This window comes from Cordyceps fumosorosea (genome assembly GCF_001636725.1).
Source record: "Cordyceps fumosorosea ARSEF 2679 chromosome Unknown scaffold_14, whole genome shotgun sequence".
In the NCBI taxonomy this organism is placed as follows: Eukaryota; Fungi; Ascomycota; class Sordariomycetes; order Hypocreales; family Cordycipitaceae; genus Cordyceps; species Cordyceps fumosorosea.
In genome coordinates this window covers 115,346-142,849 of record NW_017387314.1, presented here as the reverse complement: position 1 = coordinate 142,849, position 27,504 = coordinate 115,346, and the positions used below count along the sequence as shown (strand labels likewise).

The 27,504-nt window shown below is 51.7% G+C and overlaps 5 protein-coding genes across 5 annotated transcripts; 2 read left to right on the top strand and 3 right to left on the bottom strand.

The window, feature by feature from the left end:
• Positions 1-5,694: 5,694 nt before the first annotated feature.
• ISF_05698 (hypothetical protein) lies at positions 5,695-5,991 on the bottom strand (the record flags this gene model as incomplete). Its single annotated transcript, XM_018849303.1, has 2 exons — positions 5,695-5,905; positions 5,981-5,991. The coding sequence occupies 2 exons, from the start codon at positions 5,989-5,991 to the stop codon at positions 5,695-5,697; spliced, it is 222 nt and encodes a 73-aa protein (XP_018703330.1).
• A 2,468-nt stretch (positions 5,992-8,459) lies between these two features.
• Positions 8,460-9,480, bottom strand: ISF_05697 (Allergen V5/Tpx-1-related protein; the record flags this gene model as incomplete). Its single annotated transcript, XM_018849302.1, has 3 exons — positions 8,460-8,530; positions 8,583-8,887; positions 8,945-9,480. 3 exons carry the CDS (start codon positions 9,478-9,480, stop codon positions 8,460-8,462), a joined length of 912 nt encoding a protein of 303 aa, XP_018703329.1.
• An 8,438-nt stretch (positions 9,481-17,918) lies between these two features.
• Positions 17,919-18,751, bottom strand: ISF_05696 (NADH:ubiquinone oxidoreductase 20.8kD subunit; the record flags this gene model as incomplete). The annotated part of the gene is made up of 4 exons (XM_018849301.1): positions 17,919-18,053; positions 18,109-18,241; positions 18,373-18,600; positions 18,732-18,751. 4 exons carry the CDS (start codon positions 18,749-18,751, stop codon positions 17,919-17,921), a joined length of 516 nt encoding a protein of 171 aa, XP_018703328.1.
• Positions 18,752-19,270: 519 nt separating this feature from the next.
• On the top strand, positions 19,271-20,451 carry ISF_05695 (nucleoporin Nup44; the record flags this gene model as incomplete). Its single annotated transcript, XM_018849300.1, has 3 exons — positions 19,271-19,511; positions 19,615-20,255; positions 20,338-20,451. 3 exons carry the CDS (start codon positions 19,271-19,273, stop codon positions 20,449-20,451), a joined length of 996 nt encoding a protein of 331 aa, XP_018703327.1.
• Positions 20,452-23,125: 2,674 nt separating this feature from the next.
• On the top strand, positions 23,126-26,375 carry ISF_05694 (glycine dehydrogenase; the record flags this gene model as incomplete). The annotated part of the gene is made up of 2 exons (XM_018849299.1): positions 23,126-26,255; positions 26,311-26,375. 2 exons carry the CDS (start codon positions 23,126-23,128, stop codon positions 26,373-26,375), a joined length of 3,195 nt encoding a protein of 1,064 aa, XP_018703326.1.
• Between the last annotated feature and the right edge of the window lie 1,129 nt (positions 26,376-27,504).

Genomic DNA, 27,504 nt, shown 5'->3' with positions numbered 1-27,504 from the left:
ATCAACATCACCATGCCAGTTTAATCAGCTTCCGCCGCTGATTACGCTGCCCTTGTCTGCTCTTCTCTAGGTACTCTTTCCTGCCGCTCCCGATCGCCGTCCCTCCGCATTCGAGCTTACCCTTCCAACTCCGTTTGGTGAGCACACAGCGTCAACCATGACAGTTTGGGTCCACGATAGCCCCTTCTATTACTCTCTTTCTCTGCATCTCTTTCTCGATACACTCCTCGTTACACCTCCAATTTTTTATTCCCCGACATCTCACCGTAATATCCCGCCTAGATCACCCCTCTCGCATCAGCGCCAGGCGCCGAAACCTCCGCTCACAATTCCGGAGACGCCCAGCTATCATAAACCGTCTTGGGCGCCTTCTTTGTCGTAGCTCCGGCCCAATATGCTCAACGTCCTGTAGCGCATCGCCTGGGCCGTTCAGTCGCTCTAGCACAAGCTACACGCCCCTTGCCGCCAAACTAGCATGGCCCGCCTTCACCAGACTCATCAACGCTCTCAACGACGCATCTGGGCTCTAACCCATCTAAGTATACGAAAGCATGAGTTCTTTTCTCAACATCGATGGATCGACTGTCCTACTGGAGGATAAGAAACTCCGACCGGTTTAGCAGCCTTCTTGGACGTTGCTAAGTTTTCTCTCTGCTTACTCTCCCCACAACATAATCCAAGAGTAGCCTTGTGAGAATGCTAACGGAAATGGCATTTATTTTCTTTTTGCAAATGGATATCTCAAGCCATTCGTGAGATTTCATTGAAGCTATTCGGGCTCAATTTCAAATTCTTCTCACCACCGTCAGGCGAGACTGCACAAGGCTCGTGGCATGGAGAATAAGCCGGGGCCAATCTTGCCGGCCGTATTTGAAGTTGTGGCGTTCTGCCTGACCTATGGACCACCGAACTAGTCTCATAGTAATTCTCAGCTCTATAGCCTCATGCTGCGGCTGAATGAAGACTTTCTGCCGAACCACGATGAAAGGCTCCGTGCGAAACAAGCAGGCTCCGCGACTTCTCCAAGCTCTCAATCGCTGCTCATCTATCCTCAGACTCACACGCCTTGCCATGGAGCAAACTCCTCGAACTCGCCGGCTTTTCGCCTGCGCAATTTGTACTTGCTCATTCAGCTCATACCAACTATGGGAAGTGATTGTACAAAGCAACACCAACATGATCTAAACCGATTCCATGCTTCGTTGGCGCAGCGATGTATCTTTGTTCAATCCGGCAAGGTTCCATGCACCTGTATGATCCTCGGCTGAAACACTTTGCATTTATCTTTTAACCCCTCTCTATGTCAGCTAGGCTCCGGAATGTGGCCGACGATGCTTGACAGGGTGCAGCTATCGCATTCGATGCCCGTCAACAGCAACTGGGCGTGACCACATCCTTGTCGGCCTGGCGAGTTTTCTTTGGTCTCTCTTCTGCTCCTTCGCGAATGGGCCAAGCTTGTCCATTCGCCGATCAGGGTTACTCATTTTCGCTTGGCGGATGTTGGACAGGCTTCATGGGATTCGTTGATGCAAAATACAGCGTTCCCACATCCCGTGTATCATACTCGACCACGCTTCCTCTTTCGCGATCAGGGCGATGCTCAAAGCTGACTTCAGTTTCTTGCCTGCCGCCGCTATGCTTCCCCGTCCACGTGTGGATCCCGTTGTAGGTTCAAACAAGATGCTGACCCGAGGCTACGATACACATCAGGAAGGCTCCGAATTCGTCGGTTCCTCATGCGAGTTGAGCTTATTACGAAGCGTAAGTTCACACATTTACGTCTATACTGCGTAATGCTTAAGCATAGTTTTCGTATTGAGACTTCCTGTACATTTGGCTGGCTTGGCAAAAGCTCCATAGAGCTGACAGCTGTCATGTTGAGCAACCTGACGGTTGAGCGGGCATGCGCCGACGACGGCCTCAAGCATGTTCTCATGAAACTCGACGGCCCATCGTTCATTGAATCGCAACTCTCAGGTAACCATATGTGAGAGTGTCACGACTTCTTTTATCATCGTGAAACGAGGCTGCCAGCGCCCCGCGCGTATTTATCATCAGTGAGCCTTGAATCCTTCAGCTTTTACTCCAGCTTTTGCCATGCCCTTCCAGCGTCTACAACTAGGCCATGTGAGGCTCAGAATAAACGACGCACACACAGGTGCCATGCGTTAGGCTGGCACGGTCCTCTCTTCGCAGCGCCATGATTCGCCTAGTCTTCCCAGACTGTCAGCACCCTAGCCAGTCTGTCCCGTCGCGTGGAAAGGCTGGATAGGGGAGAAGACGCCACCAAAACACATGGCTCAAGCGAGCGAGCAATCGATGCTGCCAGCAAGGCTAACAAACACCGTCCTCTATTTCTCAACTGACCATTAACTAACCCGATTCTCCGTCGCGATGCAAACCAAGTTGGATATCAGCCCTAAGTTATGCAAAGCATGGTGGTGGTGGAGCGACCGTCTCTGAGCCATTGCACACAACGTCCCTGTCCCTGTCGCCGAGTGCACCCGAGCTGCCTGAGTGGGATAAGGCCAGACGATGGATTTTCCATTGTATTGAAGTATTATTGATCTCCTCCGATACGCATGATCCTCACAAGAGGGCATGGCCATCGCGTGACATGCCATGCAGATCGGCCTCTTCATAGAAGCAGCCTCCTCAACAATCGGCATTGGACATTGCAAATCCCGTAGCTCGCATCCCCCAGTCAGCGGCGACACACGCGCGCCTCCTCAGCCACAATCTGCCTACGTACACATTTTGGTGAGGAGGGGTTATTAGCGCTCCAAAAAGTCCATGCATGGAGCTTGTTTAGTAAGAAGGCATAGTCTGGGGCAGAATCGTGATAACCAGCACTGTAAGTAGAACGCCACCATTGATAGATCTGCGTCGTCGTCGTCGCCAACGGAAACTGCACGCATAGACGAAGTCCATTCCCGTAGATGATTCCCATGAATCAATGCGTGATCGGATTTCTTTGGTGCATGGATCTCCCATTGTCGATACCGCAGCCATCGCATTTCTGCATCATGCGTTTCAGAAAGCGCTCGCCTCCACCACCTCTGTTACTACATGGACACCTGTTTTATGCGTTCCTTTTTTTTTAGCACGTGGTGATCATTCATGCCGGCCATTTTTAGCATATGGTTCCTCATGCCATCACGTTCTTGTCTGAGATGCGTGTGGTTGGTTCGCTGCTTTTTATATCCCGCCCATCGCACAATCGCGGGGTTGAAACACGTCGACGATGTGGGGGCATGTTGAGGCTCATCTTTTCCTCTTGCCAACTGAATGTATTTATAGGACTGCTTATTGTTCTTGCTTATTGCTGGGATGTCTGTCACCTGATTAGCATTTCAGATGCGGCGAGACAGTGCAAGCATATGCTGGAAGACCGGAGCAGGGCCAGCGCGTCGAGGGGTGGCATTTTCCCTTGTAGGCTTACAATGGTTTCGACTATAAAGAGTAAACCCTAAAAATAGATATTCATGTTTTTCAGATTAATTTTCCTGTCTTTGTTTGCATGCATATTACAACGTCATGAATAATATTGAAGGGTTGATGCTGGCGGCCTCTACCGTCGCGGCACCGCCTACTCTTCCAAACTGCGTCCGCACGTTACTTTTCCCGTGGCGGAGTGCCACTTGCTCTCTTTTTGACCGTAGATTACGTACCGATTGTTGCCAGAGATTTGGCCAAAACTTGCCTTGGCAAGGGCGCATGAAGCTCGAGTTCCCGCCCAGGGCTCGCTCCTCTCTACACGAAGACACTTCGCTCCTGCAGCCAAGACCGAAACAGTAAGATGAGAAGATAGACTGATAGCCATACTAAAGTAGGACAGGCACATAAAAGATTTCTTCTTGCTTTGTTGCAGTCTTTTTAGGAGCGTTGAGCTTCTAGCTTATGATGCTTCGGAGTTCCCGTGTCCCGGAGATGATACGAACGAGCACCGCTCCCGTGACAGCAGCTTCAATATATCATATTATATATGTATGTATAATGAGCTTTCCAAAGTGTATGTGGTCATGGGAACTGATAAGGATCGCCTTTCTTGTTACTCATATCTCAAAAGTCCCAAAAAAACTCTTCTCCCCGTAAAGTCGTCCATCATTGCGGCTGCGAGGCCCCAAGGAGTTGATTGGGATCGCAACAGCTAAGCACCATACGTAGCAGACCCAAATATTAATCGATGCATTTCGGCTGCATCTCTTTATGAGTTTCAACGTACATACTAAATATTCAAGATCAAGTCCCCAGAGTATACAGCCGTTGCCCGACACAGAAGCCGAACTCTGCCATCCAAGTATATACTAGCGGTGTGACCACAGGCGAGGCTCAGCATCTCCTTGAAGGTCTTCTATTCTTATAGCTAGAATACTTCTGTGTGTTTCCAGACTCCTGCTCAATTCCTGTGGAAGCTGGATGTGGGGTACTTCAAATCAGACGACGGCAACCCGCCCAGCCCGTGTTATCGTCCCTCTCTCGCCCATCATCCTGTCCTCTCCAGGCACAATATTGAGCGGTATCTCCAGCATTGATATGCTCAGTAATTAGGGGATACCCCTATCCGGACGCGGTCATTCTCTGTAGTCACTTGCTTTCCAACTCTAAGCTGCTCGTCTCTTCTCGCTTACATCTTGCCAACGAGCCGTTATCCGCCACTCTAAGTCTCGAGGACGCGGCCCATGGCTCTTAGATCAGCCATTTCCAGGGCCAACGGAGAGCTCTACGTCATTCAATGCAAGCGAATATAGCATGGCCGTCAAGTGTCTCTCCTTGTGTAGCCTTGCCCCGACCTATCCCAGGCCTTGTCCTCTGCTCCTCATCGCCCGCAGTTCCTGAACTGCCTCTGAACTACCGCGCTTTTTTCCTCGCCGCCGAGAACAAGTATCTTTCATAGACCGACAACTTACTCCAGATAATGTGATTTGTCCCCCTAGTCTGATGCATACGGCCATAGGCAGTAGAGAACACCGCGTCCAGTTAAGATCTTTCCCACAGTCTAATGGCTCTCGAAATTGGGCAACCATTGCTGGTTTTTCAGTGTTGTGTGCCTCCATTTTCAGTGGCATCTAGACCGTTAATTTTAGAAGCCGACGTCGCTCTGAGCTGGCTATTATAACCCTCTACTCCGTGAAGTCCACACCTAGCTATAAGTAAAAGGAATAATCAATGTAGAAATAAATATAAGATATAAACTGCTACAGCGTTAAGTAGTTAATTTAATGGTGGATGTAGCGGACATGTTAATTCATTGTCTACATAAGAGGGTGGGCTTGTCCTGATGGAAGCCCGTTTCCTAGCATGACATGAAAAACTTTAATAACTATCAATTGTCTGGTTATCAAAGTAGTCAGATAGCCGGCTAGCTACAAAAAAAGTTTTTTTGCGTTTGGTCTCTGCACCCCCTCCTATACTTCTAGCTCCCTCCTTCACAGACACACACACACATACACACGCACATACAAACGCACACACGAATAACGCACCAAGAAACCTTCTATACAGCTGCGTAGACAACTAAGCACGTAGGCACATGGATGAAGGTTGGATACAGTTCTTTTGCTAGAGGGTTGTTCGTGTTCGTGTGTGTGTGTGCATGTGTCTAGAAGGCTTCTTGAGCACTGGCGCTGACGCCGGTGCAGATTTACCTCCCCGTGGTACGCCATCACGACAGAGTTTACTGCCAAGGATGAGCTACGGGCTCAAAAATGGAGTAGTCTCGCTGGCCAGCCGCTTCAGTCGGCGTTGTTCACGCTTCTCATCAGCTTTTGCATGCAGCCGATCTTTGAGCTCGCGCCTATCTTTTGCGGGAATGATCTGAGGATTGTAGTCCGACACGGCGATCCAAGTGCCGCCTTCTGGGTGCACGGAACCATTCACAGATTCGAGAAAATGATTAAGGGCGCTGAGACTGGGTAGGCAGACCCATCCGTATCGGTTTGTGTTTTGCTTGGCAATCCCAATGGCAACGGGTTCATACTTTGCAAACATCTTGACTAAGGTCCTTGAGACTAGGACCTCCCTAGTGGATCGCTTAACTCTTATAGTAGACGGGTAAAGCTCTTTCGGCTTCGGCCTCGCTCCAACCCATATCCTCGGGTCGCTTACGCCGCACAAGCCCACACGTTTCTTCGCGAGGAGTTTAGCGTTTCGATTAGACGTTACTATCTGGAGTAGTTGGTTGCTATCCCAGGCGAAGGGGTGGTATACTATCGCGGCTGCACGAACCGTATCCGTGGTAGAGTTGTGTCTGCCGTTCAGGCTGTGTAAGTCGGTTAAAGCTTGCCGTCCATACCCGCAAGCTTTTAAGGTCTCGCTTAAACCAGGCTTATCGACGTTGCTTGAAAGTCGCGCCAGCTCTTGAACATCTAGCCATGATGTAAAGTAATTCGTTAAAGTCGTGTATATAGTCGAGAGTAATTGAAACTCATAACGCACGTCAAACCCGACGAATACGATCTGTTCGCTACTGGCTACTAAATCGAGCTTGTGTTTCTGTCTATATGTATCGATAAGGCTGGTGATAAATTTCGCGGCATCGAGACTAGGAATTTCGTGCTCAATTCCAAACCTGTGCGCTTCCCGCCTTGCGCTTCTCGTCATATCGGAGAAGAGAATTCGGTGTGATTCAACTCGGCAGGATTCGGAAAACTCGCTGAGCGTCTCGGGCAGCGGACTAGGAGTGTCGCACAGCGTAATAGGGGTGTCGGGCATCTGTAAAATAGACATGCCAATATCTGCAGCCTTCGTATTATGTTCGGCCCACGGTTCAGCGTCAAGGACGACAAAAGTGGCATTTTCCGCAACAGCTGCTGTCAGTGCGTCGCGGTTGGAAATGCAGGCGTCATAAAGCTGACGCCAGTGCCGGATCTTCAATCCTCGGGGCTTATCGAGATGTTTCATTTTGGATATACTGCTTTTCTGGGAGGTAAAGTTGGTGGCGAGAAACGAGCTGTGAGGATCAGGTTGCGTGGAACAAGCGGCGAAGAATTGTCAGGACAAGGCTGGCATCAAGCGGTGGTAGAGTGGTTAAATAGCAGAACAGAGTTCGTCGTGGGGCCAGGAAGGTTATCAAGGAAAAAGAAGAGTTTCGTTATTGCCAGACTGGCAGCTGCAAAGTGTAAAACTATTAGTCAAGTAAACGGCGAGGGATGGGATTCGAACCGACGAGACCGAGGCCATAGAACTCTGAAAACTACCATGTGAGGTGTAGCAAATGAAATGCACTAGTCCAAACTAGGACTAACTACTGGGTGCGGGGTAGCAAACCAGGAACAACCGCAAATTTTTCCGAGACGCTGGCAAGTCTCCATGTAGGCCCTGATCTTGAGTCGCGAAAAGCTGGCTGCGGAGGAGAGTACTTGTTGGGTAGGCCCGACCGTTCCGAACGGCGGTCGGGGCCTATAGACGGACAGAAGTGGAGAGCGCGGGGTATCTACGGCTAATTGTCCTTATTACAGTGTATAAGATGTTCCATCTCCTCCACTAAAGTTAAGCTACTGACCGGCAGATTTGTAGTTAGGTCGGTGACGACCCGCGAATACTGGCTGGTGTATGTTTATTCTTTTTGCCTTCTTTTTTTGTAGTTTCATTCTAATTTTTGTTTCTCGAGATATCAAGGCAGATCCTTCCTTGTAGTTGGTAGAGTTGGTCAACTATGTGGCAGCTTTCGCCAGCCTTGTCGTCAATACAAAGAACATGGTAAAGACCTTTAGTTCAAGCCATCTTAAGAAACCGTCTTCTTGAATAAAATTAATGTAAGACTAAGAAACTGTCGCATTTTGCGTTTTCGCACAGTCCTGACAGCGATCAGTTGTATTTAAATGTTGGGCCTTTCTTTGCCGACGAGCCAACACGTACATAGAAGCCCCCAGCGCGAGATAGCAAGTTCCATAATTCGTTCAAAGGCTAGCTAAGCTAATAGAAGAGCAAGTGCAGCTCATACAAAGTTGTCCAGACAACAGAGTGTCATTGAGTTCCAACCAACATGAATCTTGCTGTGCAGAGCTTTTGGAGCCCCTAGAGAGGGCGCAAAGACCCATTCCATTCCCAAGCCAGACCAAGCCAAAAAAAAAAATTTGTCGCGCCACATACATCCTAGAATATGAAAAGAGGAACAGACAAGAATTGTCTTATAAGAAAAGAAGCCTGGAGCAGCCGTCAGAAAGCTCCCAACAGACCAAGCCAGCCTTCGCAGTGAGAAGGGAAAAAAACAGCTTGAGACGTAGATAGGATCTAAGTACAACGTCGCATAAGGTACATGTAGAAGCGAAAAATTGTCAGATCATTTTGCCCCAAATGCGAACACCCCATCCAGTCCCGGCATTGCGCGCCCAAACAGTTCGCCTCGAGGTTCCGTTAGACATTGAGGCTTCAACTCCTTCGTGCCTCATTCATCAATGCCAGCCCCGTAAAGGATACCCAGAAAAGGGGCTTGTTGGCCCAGTTGTAAATTCTTTTTAGGAAGAAACGTTGATCTTGAGGCCAAGAGAAGGCATAACGTTGGTGCCGTACTCGCCCTTGTAGTTGCCTGCAAGTGGTCAGTCTATGATTACAGCAGCGCAAAGTGCAAGGCGTCTTACCAGGAGGGAAGTAGTTGCAGACGGTAAACAACGAGTCGTACTGGAGGACGGTGCCAGCAGGGCACTTATGTGTATAGCAACCGGCCTTCTGGGAGCCCTTCCAGACAAGCTGGGAGAAGTGGCCGAACTTGCTGAAGTCGGCACCGGGCGGGGGGTCAGCCTGGCCGTAGAAGTTGTAGTAGCCAACTTCCTGCTGGTACCACTGCTGAGCGATGGCCTTGCCAACGGCACTCTCCGTGGTACCAAGGTTGCCAGTGGCACCGTAACTAGCGAGGTTTTGGCCATAGTTGCCAGTGCCCTGTTTCCTACGAGGGTGTCAGCATGTTCATGTGCGCTAAATAGTTGTTGCGAGGGATTCTTACATGTCATGCTCAAACACGCACTTCTGGGCCGTGTTTTGAGCGTAGCTGGCAAGAGTATCGTCCCACTCGAGCGCGGGAGCGCTGTGGTCCTGGCGGTAGGCGTTGTGGTATTTGACCACGGTATCCTGGTAGCCGCCGGAGGGAGCCAGGCTCTGCTGCGGCGGGGCCTGCGAAGCAGTTGGTTGAGGCTGGGCGGTAGTCGTGGGTTGCGGCTTGGGGGTCTGCGTCTCAACAACAGTCGGCTCAGGCTCGGGCTCGGGCGTCGAGGTAGGCGGGGGAGCCTGAGTAGTGGTGGTAGACTCAGGCTCCGTAACAATGGCGCTGTTCGGGGGAGGCGCAGGAGTAGAGGATGTGGTAACTACCGACGAGGTGGTGACAGGCTCGGGGGCAGGAGTCGGGGTAGGCTTGGCGTCCTGGACGAAGTCGGTAGGGTCAACCGTAACAGTGACGGTGACAACCTCGATAACCCATTCGGTAGTGGTAGAGATGGCAGCGACGGCGCCGGCGGTGGCGAGGAGAGCAAGTGAAGACTTCATTTTGTCAAGGTTGGTGTAGAGAATGTGAAAACCTGCGCTCGCTGGTTAGTTTACAAGTTAAGCGGCAAAAATGAAAGTGGTTGCGATGCAAGTAATATGAGAAATTGCTGGGGCTGGGAAGCGTCTGGGATGAATTCGGTATGCACTGGTTGCCGAGCGCAAGGGCTAATGTCGTTGTCGCCTTGTCCATGAACGGGCCTGTTCCAATAAGTGATTGTTGCTGAGGTGCCGAGTGTAGGAATGTATGGAATGCCAGATGAGACATGAAGACCTGGCAGTTTGCCGGGGCGGCGATTTGGGGAGGATGGAATGGAGAAATGCGTTCGTGGAGGTGGCGATCAATAGGTTAAAATTCCGGCCGCAGTAGGTTGTCAATGTCATGTCATCTAGTGTTCACCATGTGAACAAAGATGGTTGGCTGCCGAGATGTGGTGTGGCTCGTGTAGATGGTTGCGCCTAGCAGCGGGGCGAAGCATGACAGGGCGCGAAGAACAAGAGCATAACACCGCCGTGGTGAATGTAGACCAGAAGCTAAAGACGCGCCGGCTCAAGGGATCGGAACAAAGGGGAGAGGGCTGCAATGGTGAAATGTGAGGCCAGACTGGTTCGTGATACTAACCTTTGGTTGTTGGTCGTCGAAATTGTTGATGTTGTTGACGGTGGGAGAAACCAAGAGATTTTAAATTCAGCTTGCGTAGGACCAGCCGTTGCAGCAATTGACAAGAAACTCGGAACTAGAGGGATGAAAGGAGCGTGAGAAATGAAGGCATAGACGAAAATGAAGGAGAGTAGGTAGCGAGACGGCGTTCGCGTACGTTGCAAGAAAGAAAGTGGTCGAGCTTGAGCTGGCAAGTCGGAGAGACAGGACGGAACGAGGTTCGACGAGGCAAAAAGGGAAAACGGTGGCTTGATATATAGAGAGCGACGAAGAAAAGGCTGTTTCAAAGGAGCGGACAGTGTCGAGACGGGTGACACGAAAAGAGGCAAAAAAAGGAGCGAGGTTGACGAGGGCCGGGTTATGGATAGAGGCGTCAGACGAGGGTAGGAAGAGGAACGGGAGGAGGAGAGCGGTGGGCACGAGATGGATTGTAGTTTAAAGATGGGGAGGACGAGGTCGAGGAGGCGGCCGGGACCAGGGACCAGGGAACAGAGAACAGGGCAAGGAAGGCCGGGCCAGGGCCTGAAGTGGCGGCCAAGTGGAGGAGCTTGGAGGAGTTGGTTGGGCCAAGGCAGGGAAAGACAGACAAGGAAGGGAAGGAGGAGAAAGAAGGGGTGTGTGATAATTACTTTTAGAGTGGGGTGTGATGAAGAGCAAGATTGCAGGGGGGCCGCCACCTCGCTACACCCCTCTCTTTTTACAAACGGACGCACGCACTCTGGTAGCTGGCAGACCCGCGCCATGAAAATGCTTGCTTACCTGCTCCGTACTGGTCTGTAGAAACGGCCACCTGCCAAGTTGGTTGCTGCTGGTTTTAACGTAATTGGGTTGGGCAATAATGTGCTGGCTGGCATTCGCCCAGGGGTCAGACGGCGGCTACTGGTACAAGCTGCGCAAGCCACGGTGAACCCCCTATAGAGACGACCCGAATCTATGATAGGTAGAGTCAATGCTTTGTCTATGCATCCAGCAGTAATATTCTACATCGTCGTATTTCTATCACTAGCAACAGCTGGCTGTGAATGTCATCCCCGTCTGCCAGCTGGCATCAAAACCACTGGCAGCTGGCAGGCAGAAAACAATGGTCATCAGCCAGGCACAAAGACAGGTGTGGCTCCACCGGGCATCCCTCTAGCACCAACGCCAACTGCTCTGGTTGGCTACGGCCGCCAGGGGTGCATCTACCCCATGATATTACCCCTGGCGCTAGTACTGTCGGTGGATAACCCGAGAGGTACTTCGGTTGTGGTTGCAAACATGGTGGCCCGTGAGGTCACTCGGATGTATCGGCAACGGCAGGGTTGCACTGAGTGCTAATACAAAGAGGCTCGCAATTCAGACTGCTGCTACGAATCGCATGGCAACGCTGTCATAACTTGCTTACCCAGTAGTATAACACATTAATACGAGTTTCAATACCAGGTCGAACAATTCTCATTCTATTTGCTTACTTCGTACGTTTGTTAGAAATCATCTTATTCCTTCGACTATTTGTAAAGCAGCCGCTCAACATGGGCTCCAGGCTTCAGCAAGATAGAACGCCATGTCTAAGATCGTAGCGTCGCATGCTTACATAGGTAGTCGAATGTTCTGTTGTATTCGTAGTTCATTTACCAGGAATTTCTTTTTTCTTCTTTATTGCCTGTTGTTGCACCTAGATTTTACCGGGTATATCAGCATGGCTTGCAGTTCCAGGCGCCACAACCCCGTGTAATAAAAAGACAGATACATACTTAGTAGCTTACAGATGTGACCAGCTTGCAGGTAGGAAAACAGCGCAACGATCCAGGCGAATAACGGGTATTTTTCTCAGATAAAACTCTCAATTACGCTGAATATCATGCCATACAGACCGAGCGACAGTGGAAACAGCTTGTCGGGTGGTCTTGAAATGGCATTTGGATGGCACATCCCAGCGCGATAGGGCTAGGAGGATCATCATCGACGTCGAAAAATAAAAGAAGGTAAAAAAAAAAAAAAGACGCACCGAGCCGGTGCCAGGTACTAACAGTTTCAGAAAGTGCAGGCGTTGGGCCATCAATGCTAAGTACTAAAACTTTGTTTATATCAAACGGACGCGGCGTGAAACGAGGCGGCCTGCATTTCCTACTAGTAAGTTATTGCTCTCCGTGCAAATACAACCAGCGGGGAACCAGTTCTCGGCCATTATTTAGCCTTTTTTCCGCATAATTTTTAATGCCAATCCGCGGTTCCTCGTGCGTATCAAACCCACAGCAAATGCTCACCGCGAGATGCCCGCAGGGCCGCTGTGGCGCGCCGATTATCAGCAGGGGGGTGAGAGGAGGGGTATGAGCCCGTTGCCGTTCAAGGCTTGCAGCTCCTCCAGCGCTCGTAAAGGTGAAGAAAAAAGCTCAATGAAGAAACCATCAAACAGACAGTTAATGTGGACTGTTGAATATTTTATTTCCTTTTTCAGAACAAGGACACCTCCAACCTTCCCTTCATCGCCAATATCGAAGGCTTGGAGGGGTAAGAAAAGGGAAGCAGGGTCGAGCATGCTGAAACGACGTTAGTCTTATCTTGGACTAGGCATCTATCCAGATTTACCCCTTGTTATCTCGCGCTATAACAAGTCACTGTACAAAATTGAGCATCTGCACACTTTTCATACAGCCATAAGCTACTGGAACCAACTCATCTCCTTTATTTGATTGTGACCGACTGATCATGTGTCAATTGCTGTATTAGTAACGTGCCGCTCTCCCGTCACCTTCTTCTTTCTGCTTTTTTCCCCAGCATCCTCGTGCTACCGCCAACCTGGATATCCTCCTCCCTTTGCAACACCAAGTCCCCGCTCTTCATGATCAATAGCCTGCACAGACAATTATTGTGCTTCTCTCACTGTGGCCCAAGTTCCTGAACTTAGTACCAAGCAGTTCCCTAGGTATTCTGGTGCCCGGGCACCCGCACCGGATCTATCACATCATCCCCGCTCACTTCGGCCTTTTCCCTGTGTAAGATTGCTTGTTTGGCCGCGCCGAAAGGTCCAATACTTGCTCGTTCTCGGCTGTCGCGCTGCATCGCCGTCTAGGAACCAATCATGTGTTACCTCGCCAGCAACCTACCCGCATTCCAGCGCATCAATTATGCATGACCGCCGCGGGAATGCCCGCAGAAGAGGAATGCTACGCGTGCTAAGGTAGGTTGGACTTTTCAGACGATCGCGTGTGGTTCTCGGCTACTGAGTTTATGCAATCATCAACCTCAAACCGGCCGCGACATATTAATGCGCCATCTTGGTACACAGAAGCTTGAGACTTTTAAGTGAAAGATGTGCTCCGAAAAGCCGTGCTCTTATTGACGCGGTACTAACATCTACAACTTGGCCTTGCAGGACATAACCACAGCGAGGTCGTCTATTACTCCATACTGCAACCCATCTCGAACAGACGAAATTCACCCACGCGTCACTCTAGAGTCTTTACTGGTACACGGTGGCACCTTTCCCCGGACAGTTCTCATCTTGCTCAACTTCCGCCGGGCTCACAATTTCACGTCGACTTGGCAAGCGGGTTCCAAAGCGCCATTTCAAATGGCCATATTTCCACTTCCTTGGCACCAGTGACCGAATCTGCCATCCCTAGGCACAGCGTGTCTGGCCCCTGAAGCAACTGGGTACAGAAAAAGACAGAGTGGTAAATTTTCTCTCAACCTCAAAGCACCTCCTACCAGTAGCCTGTTGTGTGTCTCGATGAACAGAACATCTCCGCCGGTGGCTTGTACATCTACGCTACAAGGAAAGCATCGCCACCTTAGCTCAGCACAAAGCAGTCTGGAAATATTCACTAATAGCGCCGGATATGGGAGTGCCAGACGCTTACGATATCCTTGTCGTTTCGGTAGATTTATTGTACTAGGTTGGTGTTATTCATCACGCCGCGCCGGCGCCGGACACCTCGGTCAGTGAGCCAAGCATCTGTATCACGTACATTGCTGTGATGTAATATTTGCATGAGAATCTCGACAATCATTACCTCGTGCAGAACTCCGAAATTTATCTCCGGGCCTGTCACCTTGGCCTGCCATATGAGTCGTTGTACATACAGAGGCGATGCTGTGTGTTGAAGGGCCCGAACTTCATCAGTCACATCTGTACGGTACGAGTGAGCATCGTACTGTCGAACTGCCATCCTACTTCAGTGTCACCCGGTGACATGCCTTGGCAATATACCTATATTACTGGGGCCGCAAATTACAGCCAGGAACCGCTCTCATGGCCCGGGGGGCTCTCATGGCCTGGGGGGGGGGGCGGGGCCCGCGCGAGATTGGACGCACACCCCACCCCTGACCGAATCCCACACCGGGCGAGCCGGCGAGGGGCAAGCTCGCTTGTTGTGGTGAATGTTGAAATCAATCTGCACTCCGTACTGTACAGTACCCTGTCGTCGTCGGGCCCAAGATGCCGGAATCGTCAAAATCAATACGGTGTGGGCGAGAAATGGACCATGTCAAGGCCTAGATTGCTGGTCGGCGCGCATCATTTCTCTATCAAGAAGATAACTATTTGCTACGCAAGGGTTGTGTTTGCATTGCGTACTGTACGTACACCTTGTGTGTTGCAGTGACAAATCTGCTTTCAATGACCTCTGCATGTGCAGAGAAACAATTCAGCGCTTATACTAAATTGACTTGACAAGTTGACAAGCATCAAGTACGGTCCGCCCATCGCCGTGGAACAGCACAAAATGCTGTACTGTACATTACACAACCACATGTGATCCCCTTCTTATCTGTTTCTTCATGTCTCAACGGCAAGGATGATATACAGTATCTCGCCTAAATTGTCTTTCAGCTCCGTAAGGTCTTGGATTCTTGCCAGTGCCAAGCCCCTATGGAATGATTCACTTAGATCATGTTGTGCCAAGGCCCCGTGCCGGGATACTATTCTAGCCATGGCTTGACTTGATGTCAATACCATCGCAGAGCGCACAATGCGCACCTGCATGTGCCGCCGGAGGACTACGACAATGTCTAAAAATGCGCCGAGGTCCCCCGTTGGGCATGACAGATTGTACTACAGTCCAAAAAAAGCATTGTTGGAGCAACCACTTCCAATTGTGATACAACGTACGTCATTCACTCTCTCGTGTGAGACGGCCTCCAGGGCAACTGCTTCTAGGCAAGGTAAGGTTGGTCCGCTACGTACTGGGTTGGTGGTTGTGCGCCACGAGATCAGCTGGTTGGAAGCAGAGCGCAATATCAGAGAAAATGTCCCAAAGACAGGGAGAGAGAGAGGGATAGCGGAAAAATAAAGCGCGCAGGGCGTCGCTGCGTTTCAGATATCATCAATAATAAATTAACAAATGAAATCGCACACCCGCGATTTCCACCACCAATATCCGCCCTGGCAAGCCACACTGGGCCGGTGACAAAGGGACTTGAAACAGATGACCCTTTTCTAATCCGCACTATTTTTTGCAGATCTGGAAGGTTCTTGAGAAGAAATAACCGCACGTGTGATATACATGGAACCGGGGAACACATACTTTGATTGCCAAGCGGGCCAGGATGGTGAAGTCGTCCGTCGAAGAAAAGATGAGATGAACAAGGGACGGAGCTCCACACATAACCACAGACAATTGCAGAAAAGCTGGAGAAACAACATTCATGCGCTTCTCTTTGGGCTGATGGAATTTCATGTGGCGTAAAAGTTTGTGTTATTAAGGACCGTGAGAGAATAAGCGACTGCCGCGCGAAGGGCGCCAGGTTCGTTTTGTCGGTTGGGTTGTATCTTTTGTGGTACTTGGCGCCTTTTTTTTGTCCTTTGATTCTCAAAGAGACTTTCACTGCTCCTTCAACCTTTTCGTGCACCAATACATTCCCAAGAGCATCGAATTTCCAGTAGCGACTACATACATGACTCGCAGCTCAACGTTCCTACACCCTAACTAATAAATCTGCGCCCTCCGAGTCTCGCGTACACTGCAGATCAAGTCGACAGACTTGCCCGAGGCTCCGTTGAAGTGATAGATATTCCTGGCCCCTCTCAAAATAACATTCGCTATGAACCGGTCTTCTCTGAGTCCAAAGCTGCAGAATCATGCCAGAAACTGCCTACCCAGACGCTGCGGTTGTTCGCTGCTGCGGCCAGCTCGTACTCCACTAATTCATTCTCGACCGATTCATTTCCAACACGATGGACAACTAAGCTGGATAACTCATAATGAAGGACAAACTTTACAATGGCAGCCAGCCAAAGATGATGTTTAGGCAAAGCTTCGGTGTTCCCTTCAGTAGTAATACTTGTTCATGTCTAAATTTCACACAAAGCAAACAAGGGGCGCTCGATATTATCTACGGCACGAAAAGCGGCGTCTGAAGCGAAACCATTCAGCATATTTATGAAATGCATGGAAGAAAGCGATGCATGTTTCAACGAGCTCATTGTTGTCCATAACATGACACTGGCTCGCAGCTCCAATGCCATGATGGAATTCAATTGTGACCTTGAGATAGTACCTCTGATACTTCCATGTTATCTCGTAGCATTACTAGAAACTGCATGACATCTTCATAATCCTCTAGTGTGCTTGGTTCAACCTTGTGCAGCCGCTACAGGTTTACAAATCAGCACCATATCATCTACAAACTTTCAAACACTCAAACAGCTTGCAAATAACCCAATTTTACCCTATATCATACCATTACATGTCATTTGGTGGGTTTCTCCTGGTATTATCAAGAAGAGCTATATCAAGCTCAAGTAAATATACGTATATGGTAGCATAGGTTGCTCCCCGTTCATCAGATAAGATCAGCGTGATTGGTTTAGTGGTAAAATTCTCCGTTGCCATCCGCAACGTCGGGGAGCCCTGGGTTCGATTCCCAGATCACGCATTGGATATACTTTTTGCGTTTCACATGTTTTTAAGTCGTCGTCATCGGATTGCCGTTCTTCTGTCTCTTTTTTTTTTCCTTGTTCCAGTGCAGTTTCGCCAAAGGACATCGAGATCGAGGCCCCTCGCAAGCTTTCCCAAGCAGAGTTGGGTATTATCTCGTTTAAACATAATTGGGCTCTATCCAGGTAACTCGCCCGAATCTGTGAGTGTAACACGCGAGAGCTCAGATGTGGTGGCAATTGTATTGTTTCTGTGGCATGTTTTCCACAGCCGCATGTTGCTGTTGTAAGCCGCGAGATAACGCCGCCAAGCAGCCACCGCATCATTTCCTGCAACCTACGAGCGAAACTATTTGAGATCGCTTGGGGTTGTCTGATCCGATTACCCTTGTCGGGAATTTATTTGCTGTTTGCCGGCCTATTCTGGTTCGCTCCTAGGTAGTGCCATGTTACCACCTCTCCTTATCCTCTCCTTAAACCTCGAGTCTGACAGAGCCGGCCGGCCCGACATTATACATCTAACCCGAGACACGGAGAGGTCGACAAAAAATACCAATAAAATGACGTGGATAATTTTTCTCTCCTGCGAGATCTCACACCCCAAGCACGAGCTGCACTACTGCGTGATTGGTTGCTCACGAGCCTACCCTATAGTTCGCTGCATACTTTCATAGTTCGACAAGCTTAGCATAGCTATATTAGATGGGGATGATGGAGTAAATCGAGAGAGCTGCAGCGCGAGTGTAGAATGGTAGGGCAAGTATCGTGTATTGTCTTTGGGCAAGGTAAATGTGACGCAGTCTTCAAGCTCATGCATGAAAAAGGTAGTTTGATTCATCTCGACAACCTAACGAGTAAAATGTACATAGTTTAACATCCCGTACCAAGTCAACAACAAAAGACGAGTGGTATTTTAGCTCCTTATTGCTTAGATTGGCCGGCAATAAAAGGCTTGCCCTCACCGGGGCCGATGGGGAAATCGGCAAAAATCTGCTTGGGACGGAGCTCGACGGGAACGACGTTGGAGGGCTGGTCGGGAATCCTCTTCTCAAGTTTCTATGGAAATACGTTAGCTGCGTACCGTAGCTTTGGATACGGCCGTAAAACCTACCAAGTTGTCGAAAACACACTTGTTGAGCTTCCACTCCGCTGGGCGGCACTGCCACAGCTGGTGGTTGCGGTCGTCGAGGCACTCCCAGTGCTTGCGGAACTCAGCCAGGCAATGGGTGTTAATGTCCTTGATACTATTGGCATCTTATTAGTCACCGTCTTGCATGGAAATAAACGTTGGCCGGCCGTAAGATGAGCAGAGCTCGCCTCTGTCGGCGTTGCTCTCAACGCTCATGTCAAACACAATAGTAGATCGCAAACGTACACGCTCTGGGCGCAGCGAGTGACGCGGCGGCCCTCCTTCATGCAGTCGAACTCGCCGCGGCCGGGGTTCTCGGTCTTGCACTGCATGTAGTCGTCGTTGTAGTCGCGGCATCGGGCGCCGATGAAGAAGGACGCCGACAGAAGAGGGGCGGAGCTGGCACCAATCTCCTTGACGGCAGGGACGTCATCGGGGAGAGGGGTCGCATCGATGAGGACCTGCTGGTTGAATCTGGCACAGAGCGGTGGCGAGTCAGCGTTCAGTTGCTTTTTCTCAATTTTTGATCTCGGAAAGTCGGGAGCCTGCGTGGGCGCATCAATTGCGCGGCGCGCGGGTTCAATGGGCACGGCAGGTAGACATACTGGGGCCTGCGAGTCGACATCGTGTCCGATTTCCTGCTGGATCCAACTGCTGATGGGGGACTTCGAGGCGGGCAGGAGTTTTGAGGCTTTCGGTAATGCGAGGCAATGAGCGCAGATGGACAGGATGGCGGGTTTGTAGGTCAGAATTGGCCTGCTCTGATTGGCTGTGGCGGCTTAGCGCGAAAAAAGGCAGAGCAGCAACTCACGGCTTTTTGGGCGAGGTAGTCTTGACGCGCTATTGCTCTACAAGGCCAAAGAAAGCAACTTCACGGAGAATACGACAAGCTCGACGACAACAACGAACGGGGACAATCTGCACCAGTACGCATCTGAATAACTGTCCGGGCTGTGGACTGAATTCACTGGCGGATGTGCGTCGCGCGAAGCCCCGTGTTGTTGTTTTCTCTAGCCGCTGGTGGTCATGCGCGGGAGCTAGTTCTTCATTGAAGCTTCATCGACACGACACCGGCACTCGAACCGCAAATCCACGATAGACAATCCATTATACAAAGCTCTATTTCCGATTTACAATACTCAATATGTCGCTCTTCGGCCAACCCAAGACCGGCAGCGTCTGGGGCCAGCAGCAGAGCACGCCGACACCATCCACGCAGCAAACCAGCAATCCCTTTGGCCAAACACTGGGAGGCACACCGCAGCGCACCGGGCTCGGCAACAGCTTGATGTCCCCCCCTCAGCAGACGCAACAGATGCCGACGCTATCACAATCACAGGCTCAGCTGTCTAGCTCGCTGTGGCAGCCTGGCAAGGAGACTCCTCGTATGTGGACCGCACTCTCCAAGAGTTTCTGCAAAGATGGCTAGGAACCGTCCTTGTGGATGCAAGAGATATGACGCGGCTACGCTAACCCAGGCAACGATAGATCAGAAACCGATACTCGAACAAATGAAGCTTGTGACAGAGAAGTGGGATCCAGCGAACCCCAGCTGCGTGTTCAAGCACTACTTCTACAACAAGGTGGACGAATCACACATCCCGTTCTACAAGCCACAGGCGCACGAGGACCCGCGAGAGTGGGAGGAGGCGCTGCAGAGCAAGCCGGGCCCGGAGTTCATGCCAGTGCTGTGCTCCGGGTACACGGGGGTGGCGGACCGTCTCAAGACGCAGAAGCGGGCGATGGCTGAGTTCAACACGCGGCTGCACCAGGTCAACGGCAGCCTGGACGCGCTGCTGCAGCGGCACGAGCTGGAGACGGAGGTGCGGGCGCTGGCTGCGCGGCGGCGGCAGGCGGCGATCCACGCACGGTGCCTGGCGCTGGCGGCGCGGGTGCAGATCCTGCGCAACCGCGGGTACGCGCTCAGTGGCGACGAGGATGACCTGAACCGCCGGCTGCAGAAGCTGGAGCGCGAGGTGCAGGACCCGGCCGTCGGCGCGCGCGAGGAGGACCTCTGGAGCCGCCTGATTATCCTCCGCGGCTACGCGGACCGGTTGAGCAAGGATATAAGCCAGCCGGTGACCGAGGGCGGCGAGCTGGATGAAGAGACGCAGAACAAGGCAAAGAAGGTATGTATTTTTTGCTGTGAAGCCCTAATGGGCAGTATTGCTGTCTGGTTTGCTGACAGTTGAACCCACATTACGTTTACAGATTATGCAAGACTACGAGAAGCAGCTCAATCACCTGAAGAAAGAGGTCGAGTCGCTGAGTGCAGACTTCGCAGAGTGGGAGGAGAGCCGTAGCTCTAATGTGCGGACGAGATAGAGAAGCGGTATAGAGAGTGAGAGGTAACGCAAGGCAAAGTGAAAAGGCCTTTAGTTATGCTGCCGAAGCAGAGGGTGCAGCGATTACGGGATTGGGCGTCTCGAGGGTTTCATTTCATTTCACTTCCTTTTTCCTTTGATTTAACATCGCCTTGTACTACGTATTCAGAAAATGGGATAGATAATGTACAGAAATGCATTGGATTGTGGTCTACAGATTTTCTGTTCTTTTGAGTTGATGTGATTCATTTCGCGTCATACATGATACTAGGTATACCACCCTGGAAAGCAGGGCGTTGTGATGTTGTGGCATCGTAACTTGAATGGTTAATGCCCGAAGTCGACCGCAGCCTGTTAAGGAGCGGTGACGAATTTCCATATCTGATAGTTGTTTGGTAATAGCTGTCGGACGAAGCCGAGTTGAAACTTCACATGTCAATTGTGTCCGGTCATTGAAATGGGCGAAATTTGGAAATTCGAAAGTATACGGATTGTGGTATTGCGCCTGGCCTGTTTGTACTGGAATCGACTAGAGTTTGGAGATGTATTGTACAGATTCGTGGTATTTTGTCTATGCCCTTTTATGTGGAAAATGTTTTTCGCCCGTTGTCCCCTGAATGTATAGGCGTGCCCATAATCGCTTCCGCAGATGGCGCCGCCGCTTGATCGCTAAAATTACAATGACATGAGTTATCTTGTCGCAAGGCTGATTGATGAAGAATGGTAAATTCGTCGATAGTTTGGCCGTATCTTGACCTCTCGCAGTCGGGGATCTCCGTTGGTCGTGGTCGGGAGGCTGCGTGGCCCGAGTGCGCGCCGGCGAGGGCCTTAAAAGATGCGGCTCACCATGTCAATGGCAAAGGGAGCTTCATCAAGTCAGCAAACAAGTCATCAAAGAGTGCATCATATTGTAAAGAACTTCGCATACAGAGGTAGAGCATCAAGGCGGTGGCGGCGGCCTGCTGGACGGTGAAGGTAGCTTCAGCCTCAAGGGCGCGAATCTCCTCGGCGGACTGCTGGGGGGGAGCGACTGCGAGGCGGGAGCATCACCAGGTTAGCGGGTTTTGACGGTCTTTACCCAATGCCATGACAGTATGGGAATGGGCAATGGCTTGAGCTAGGCGGGGTGTGTGGTCGCACTCACATCCTCCAAACATATTTGCGGCGTAATGTGTGGATGGGTTGATGGAGGGAAAAAAATACGGCATACAAATCAATGGCAAATCGGCGGTATGGTGCGTTTTCAGTGGACGGGTTACGTAAAACGGAGACGAGAGCAGCGCGGCGCGGCAGATGCTACAGGTGGTACCTCGAGAGTACAGAGGGCGCAGGAGCTCTCATTTTCTTTTCTTGGCCTTTCAGCCGTTGCCGCGCTAGAGATTTGTGGTGGTGATGACAGGCTGGGGAACAGCACTGGATGTGCTGCAACGAAAGCTGCAGTGGTGTGAGATACAGGGGATCGTAAGGTGCTTAAAGTGCTGTAGCGTGGCCTAGCGCGAAGGCTTGCAGCTCGCATGCATTGGAATTTCCAGGGGGGGTTGTAGCGCGTTGCAGCGGGGTTACGTTTTGGGCTTGCAGGTGCGATGTTGGTGCTGCCGCCGCCACGCCACACATTGAAGTTCTGCAGAGAGGTTCACGTCAACCAGCAAGATACAACCAACGCCGCCAACCACATTACTGTGTGATCGAGGAGCCGGTCTGGCAGCATGCAAACTCAGTCCTTGACTGGTCATGCGCCTGGCGGGCAGGCCATGCCGCTGTCCCAGCGCAGTCTGCATTCCTTGACACACGACAACCCATCTCGCCTCCACGTCGACACCCCAAAAAGTCGTTAGCCTGGGGCCGCGCTGTTGCGAAACCCATTTATCTGGAGCGTTAAACCAGTATGGGGAACCGGCTGCCAACTTTAAAGTGGCCAGCCCCCGCTAACTGAAAGGAAATCCATTGATGGTTTGCCTCGCTGGAGTCCGCCGTCTCGCTCAGCATCGGCACGGTGGCATCCGATATCGTCCGCCCTAGCTGTTTTTTTCTTCTTTGGCCTTGATACACACAAGGCGTTGGTTGGAGCTCTGTTATCAATTCCTTGCCCGTACGTGATGGCTGGCAGATCATGTACTATCCATGTACCCCTCTATGTCTTGACCACGCCCGCTCCTCTGCGATAACCCGCCCAAGGTGGATATTCTCAGGTCATTTACTCATTTATTGGCTCGTCATGAGACTTCCATGCAACTTGTGTCAATCCAGTTGGGTAATAGATACATGCCTCATACATCACCGTAGTACCCAGTACGTACCTCTGCGCGCTCTCACAGCCAACCAAGTCTGTCTGTCACCAGCTGTACCCGGCCGTGCCCTCCAGCTCGGCTCTTACTTTTCTCGAGACAATACTTTTCTTCCTTTCACATTCTCTTCTCTTTCTTCCCCCAAGTTTTGTGTCCTTCAAACCATCACCAGCGTGCCCCTTTCCCTTTTGCTCTGGGCTGCCCTTGTTGGTGACGCACGCAATCGACAGCGGCTTCGTTTGCTTGTATGCTCGGCTGCGCTCGGCTAAAGAAAAAGTTCCGTCGCCTGGGCCGCCACTTTCAAACACGCCCTTCCTTCTCCCTCCCTCCCACTCTCCGACACACACATTCGCCAATTGAAGCATCACTTGCTCTCTTGGCTTCATCACAATGGCCTCTCGAATCGCCATCGTCCGGGGTGCTTCCCTCAAGCACTCCATCTCTTTGGCGACCAGATCCGTGCCCCTCGTCGCCCGGCGCGGCCTCGCTTCCGCCACCACCCCTCGCCAGCTTTCACAGACTCCCCAGGCTGAGGTGGATGGCCACCGGAGATCCCATGCCGCTCTGGAATCCCTCCAGCGCGATCCGGCCTACCTTGAGATGAAGGAGAGCCAGGCTGAGAACCCCCAGCCCTGGATGGATTTTGTCGCACGTCACATTGGCCCCCGCGACTCCGACGTTGACGCCATGCTCAAGACTGTCGGCGCCGACTCTCTCGAGACCTTCATTTCCCAGGTCATCCCCAAGGATATTCTCCTGCCGCCCAAGAAGACCATCCAGCCTAAGAAGCTCAGCGAGTCTGGTGTTGCCAATGTCTTCAAGAACATGAGCGCGCAGAACGAGGTCAAGACGTGGATGAACGGTGGTGGTTACTACCCCGTCGAGATTCCCACCGTCATCAAGCGCAACCTTCTCGAGAACCCCGCCTGGTACACCAGCTATACTCCTTACCAGGCTGAAATCTCCCAGGGTCGTCTCGAGTCCCTCCTCAACTTCCAGACCATGGTCTCTGACCTCACCGGCCTTCCTGTTGCCAACGCCTCGCTCCTCGATGAAGGTACTGCTGCCGCCGAGGCCATGACCATGTCTTGGAACTCTCTGCCTACGGCCCGCGCCAAGCGCCCCAACAAGACCTACGTTGTCTCGGATCTTCTTCACGACGCCACCGTCCGTGTCATGCATGGCCGTGCTGAGGGATTCGGAATCAAGCTTGAGGTCATGGATCTTTCCGCGCCTGCTGCCCACGACAAGATCAAGGCTCTCGGTGACGACCTTGTCGGTGTCATGGTTCAGTACCCTGATACCAACGGTGGTATCCAGAACTTCCGTCAGCTCGCTGACCTCGCCCACGCGCAAGGCACCCTTCTCTCTGCCGCCACTGATCTGTCTTCTCTGACCCTCCTGACACCCCCCGGTGAGTGGGGTGCCGACGTTGCTTTCGGCAACTCTCAGCGCTGGGGTGTTCCGCTGGGTTTCGGTGGCCCCCACGCCGCCTTCATGGCCGCTCAAGAGTCGAGCAAGCGTCGACTCCCTGGTCGCATCATTGGTGTCTCCAAGGACCGCAACGGCCGCCGTGCTCTGCGTCTTGCTCTCCAGACACGTGAGCAGCACATTCGCCGCGAAAAGGCCACTTCCAACGTCTGCACTGCCCAGGCTCTGCTCGCCAACATGGCTGCCATGTACGCCATCTACCACGGCCCCGGCCAGCTTCGTGAGATGGCCGTCACCAACCTCCGCCACGCTCGCATGATCCAGGCTGCTGCTCAGCATTACGGTCTCAACGTAATCACCTCCTCGGTCGACCCCGAGGGCCGTGTTCTCTCCGACACCGTCACCATCTCCTTCAAGGACCCCATTGTCTGCCGCGCACTTCGCCGTGAGCTTAACGACCGCGGCATCAGCAGTGGCAAGTCTTGGTCCTCGAACGAGATTGTCCTCGCCGTCCCCACTACCTTCACCCTAAAGAACTATATTCGCATTGTCCAGTCCTTCCGCGACGTCTCCTTCAAGAACCACACCAACGCCTACGTTGACGTTGCCAACAAGTACTGGACCGAGGGCTACAAGGTTTCCTCGGACGAGATCATCAAGACCCTCCCCGAGGCTGTCCGCCGAGAGTCCAAGTTTTTGACGCACCCTGTCTTCAACTCTCACCACTCCGAGACTGAGATGCTCCGCTACATGCACCACCTCCAATCCAAGGATCTGTCCCTGGTCCACTCCATGATTCCCCTGGGCTCCTGCACGATGAAGCTCAACGGCACTACCCAGATGGAGCTGATCGGCACCGAGTCTTCCTCCAACATCCACCCTCACGCCCCCATGTCCGGTGTCAAGGGCTACCAGAAGCTGTTTGCTGCCACGTCTGCCCAACTTGCCGCCCTCACCGGTATGGATGCCACTTCGCTGCAACCCAACTCTGGTGCCCAGGGTGAGTTTGCTGGTCTTCGCGCTATCGCCAAATACCACGAGGAGCACAACGGTGGCAAGCGCGATATCTGTCTGATCCCTACCTCTGCTCACGGAACCAACCCTGCCTCTGCTGCTATGGCTGGTCTGCGTGTCGTCCCTATCAAGTGCGATACCGCTACTGGTAACCTTGACATTGCCGATCTCCAGGCCAAGGCGAAGAAGCACGAGAAGGAGCTTGCAGCTATCATGATCACGTACCCCTCCACTTACGGTGTCTTTGAGCCCGAGGTCCGCAAGGCTTGCGAGATTGTTCACGAGCACGGTGGCCTCGTCTACATGGACGGTGCCAACATGAACGCTCAGATTGGCCTCACCTCTCCTGGAGCCCTGGGAGCTGATGTCTGCCATCTCAACCTCCACAAGACCTTCTGCATTCCTCACGGTGGTGGTGGCCCTGGTATCGGTCCCATCTGCGTGAAGGATATCCTTGAGCCATACCTGCCTCACCAGAATAACCAGACTCCTGTCTCCAGCGCCAGCTTCGGTAGCGCCAGCATTGTCCCTATTAGCTGGGCCTATATCTCCACCATGGGTGATGCCGGTCTTCGCAAGGCTACTTCGCTGGCTCTCCTCAACGCCAACTACATCCTTGCCCGCCTCAAGGACCACTACCCCATTCTCTACACCAACGAGAACGGCCGCTGCGCTCACGAGTTCATCATCGATGCTCGTGGCTTCTCGAAGACTGCCGGTGTCGAGGCTATCGATATCGCCAAGCGTCTTCAGGACTACGGCTTCCATGCCCCCACTATGAGCTGGCCGGTGCCCAACACTCTCATGATCGAGCCCACCGAGTCTGAGAGCAAGGAGGAGCTGGACCGCTTCATCAATGCTCTCATCAGCATTCGCGAAGAGATCCGCGAAGTGGAGGAGGGAAAGCAGCCCCGTGAGGGCAACGTCCTCAAGAACTCGCCTCACACACAGCTCGACCTGCTTCTCGGCGACAACGGCAAGTGGGAGCGCCCCTACAGCCGAGAGAAGGCTGCCTACCCTCTGCCCTACCTCACCGAGAAGAAGTTCTGGCCCACAGTCACGCGTGTTGACGACAGTAAGTTGCAAAGTCTTCTGGCTCTATAGATGCAGGGTACTAACCAATTTCGCAGAGTACGGCGACACCAACCTCTTCTGCACCTGCCCTCCTGTCGAGGACACTACTGGCACCAACTAAGCATTGCGATTTTCTGCATTGAATAATAGAAAGCTCTGAATTATGCTATAGGGACTCAAGCGGCATGCTGAATAAAGACACATGCTCGCGCAACCCGCATCGGACATGACTGCAAGACACAGTGTTTGAACTACATCAGTCTTACATGGTTTGACGTTGGGCAGACGGTGCTGTTTGTGTAAGAAGCAGCATCCTCACTCCGACTACCGCCATATGCCATGGAGATGAAACGGGAACCTGGGCCAGGCAGACTACCAGTGTTCTTCCGTTTCCCCTTCATGGACATGTTTTTTTTCTCTTTGTTTTATCACCTGCGCGCGTTTTTGGATTGCACTTTTAACATCACTTTCTTCGAAACTCTTCAACAAGGTTTATGAACTGGGAAAAATACACCGTCGGATTTTGAATTTCTTTTCTCTTTTGCGCTCTGGGTTTTGATTTTACTGTTCATCTTTCAAACTTTTTGTTTGTTAAGCGAGACCCAATATACAACATCTCACTTGGCAATTGGCAAAAAGGTGTCTTTGTTCATCTGGTTGGGAAAGAAAGAGGACAATCACACGAGACTGACATTGTCTTTTTGGCGTTGGATACTTACGGCTGACGTACTTGGCCGGATATCTCCTCTTCCCACCATGCGTGGGTTGCATGCAACTGGACCCAGGAAGCTGCGACCAAGGACCGGGGATACGATTGACGACGACACGACTGACGCCACGTTGGGACATTTGTTCGATTCAATTAATACAAGGGCGCGGAAACCGCCCTCCTAACGATTTATGATTGACGATTAATATAGATACCCGTTCTTGGACTGCGGTCAAGACGCACACTGTGTCTTTGGGCACTTTCTCCAGAGGCCTATTGCTTTTCGCATGGGAGCCTGGCGGGCTGCGAACTGTCCGTCATGGACCAATTGCTATTTGCAAATTGGACTCTCAAGAGAACCAGATGTGCGATAGAATGCATTTCTGTTGAAGGGTCCTGGACCCCGATTTATTGTCCCTATTATGCTTTGTGATTTGATGTGCATGTGTTGTGTGCCTGAATTGGAAGTTTATGTCCAGGTCAACGACCCAATACTTTGTCATTTAGGTTGTATTTCCCTCTACTCATATCGCATTGTGTA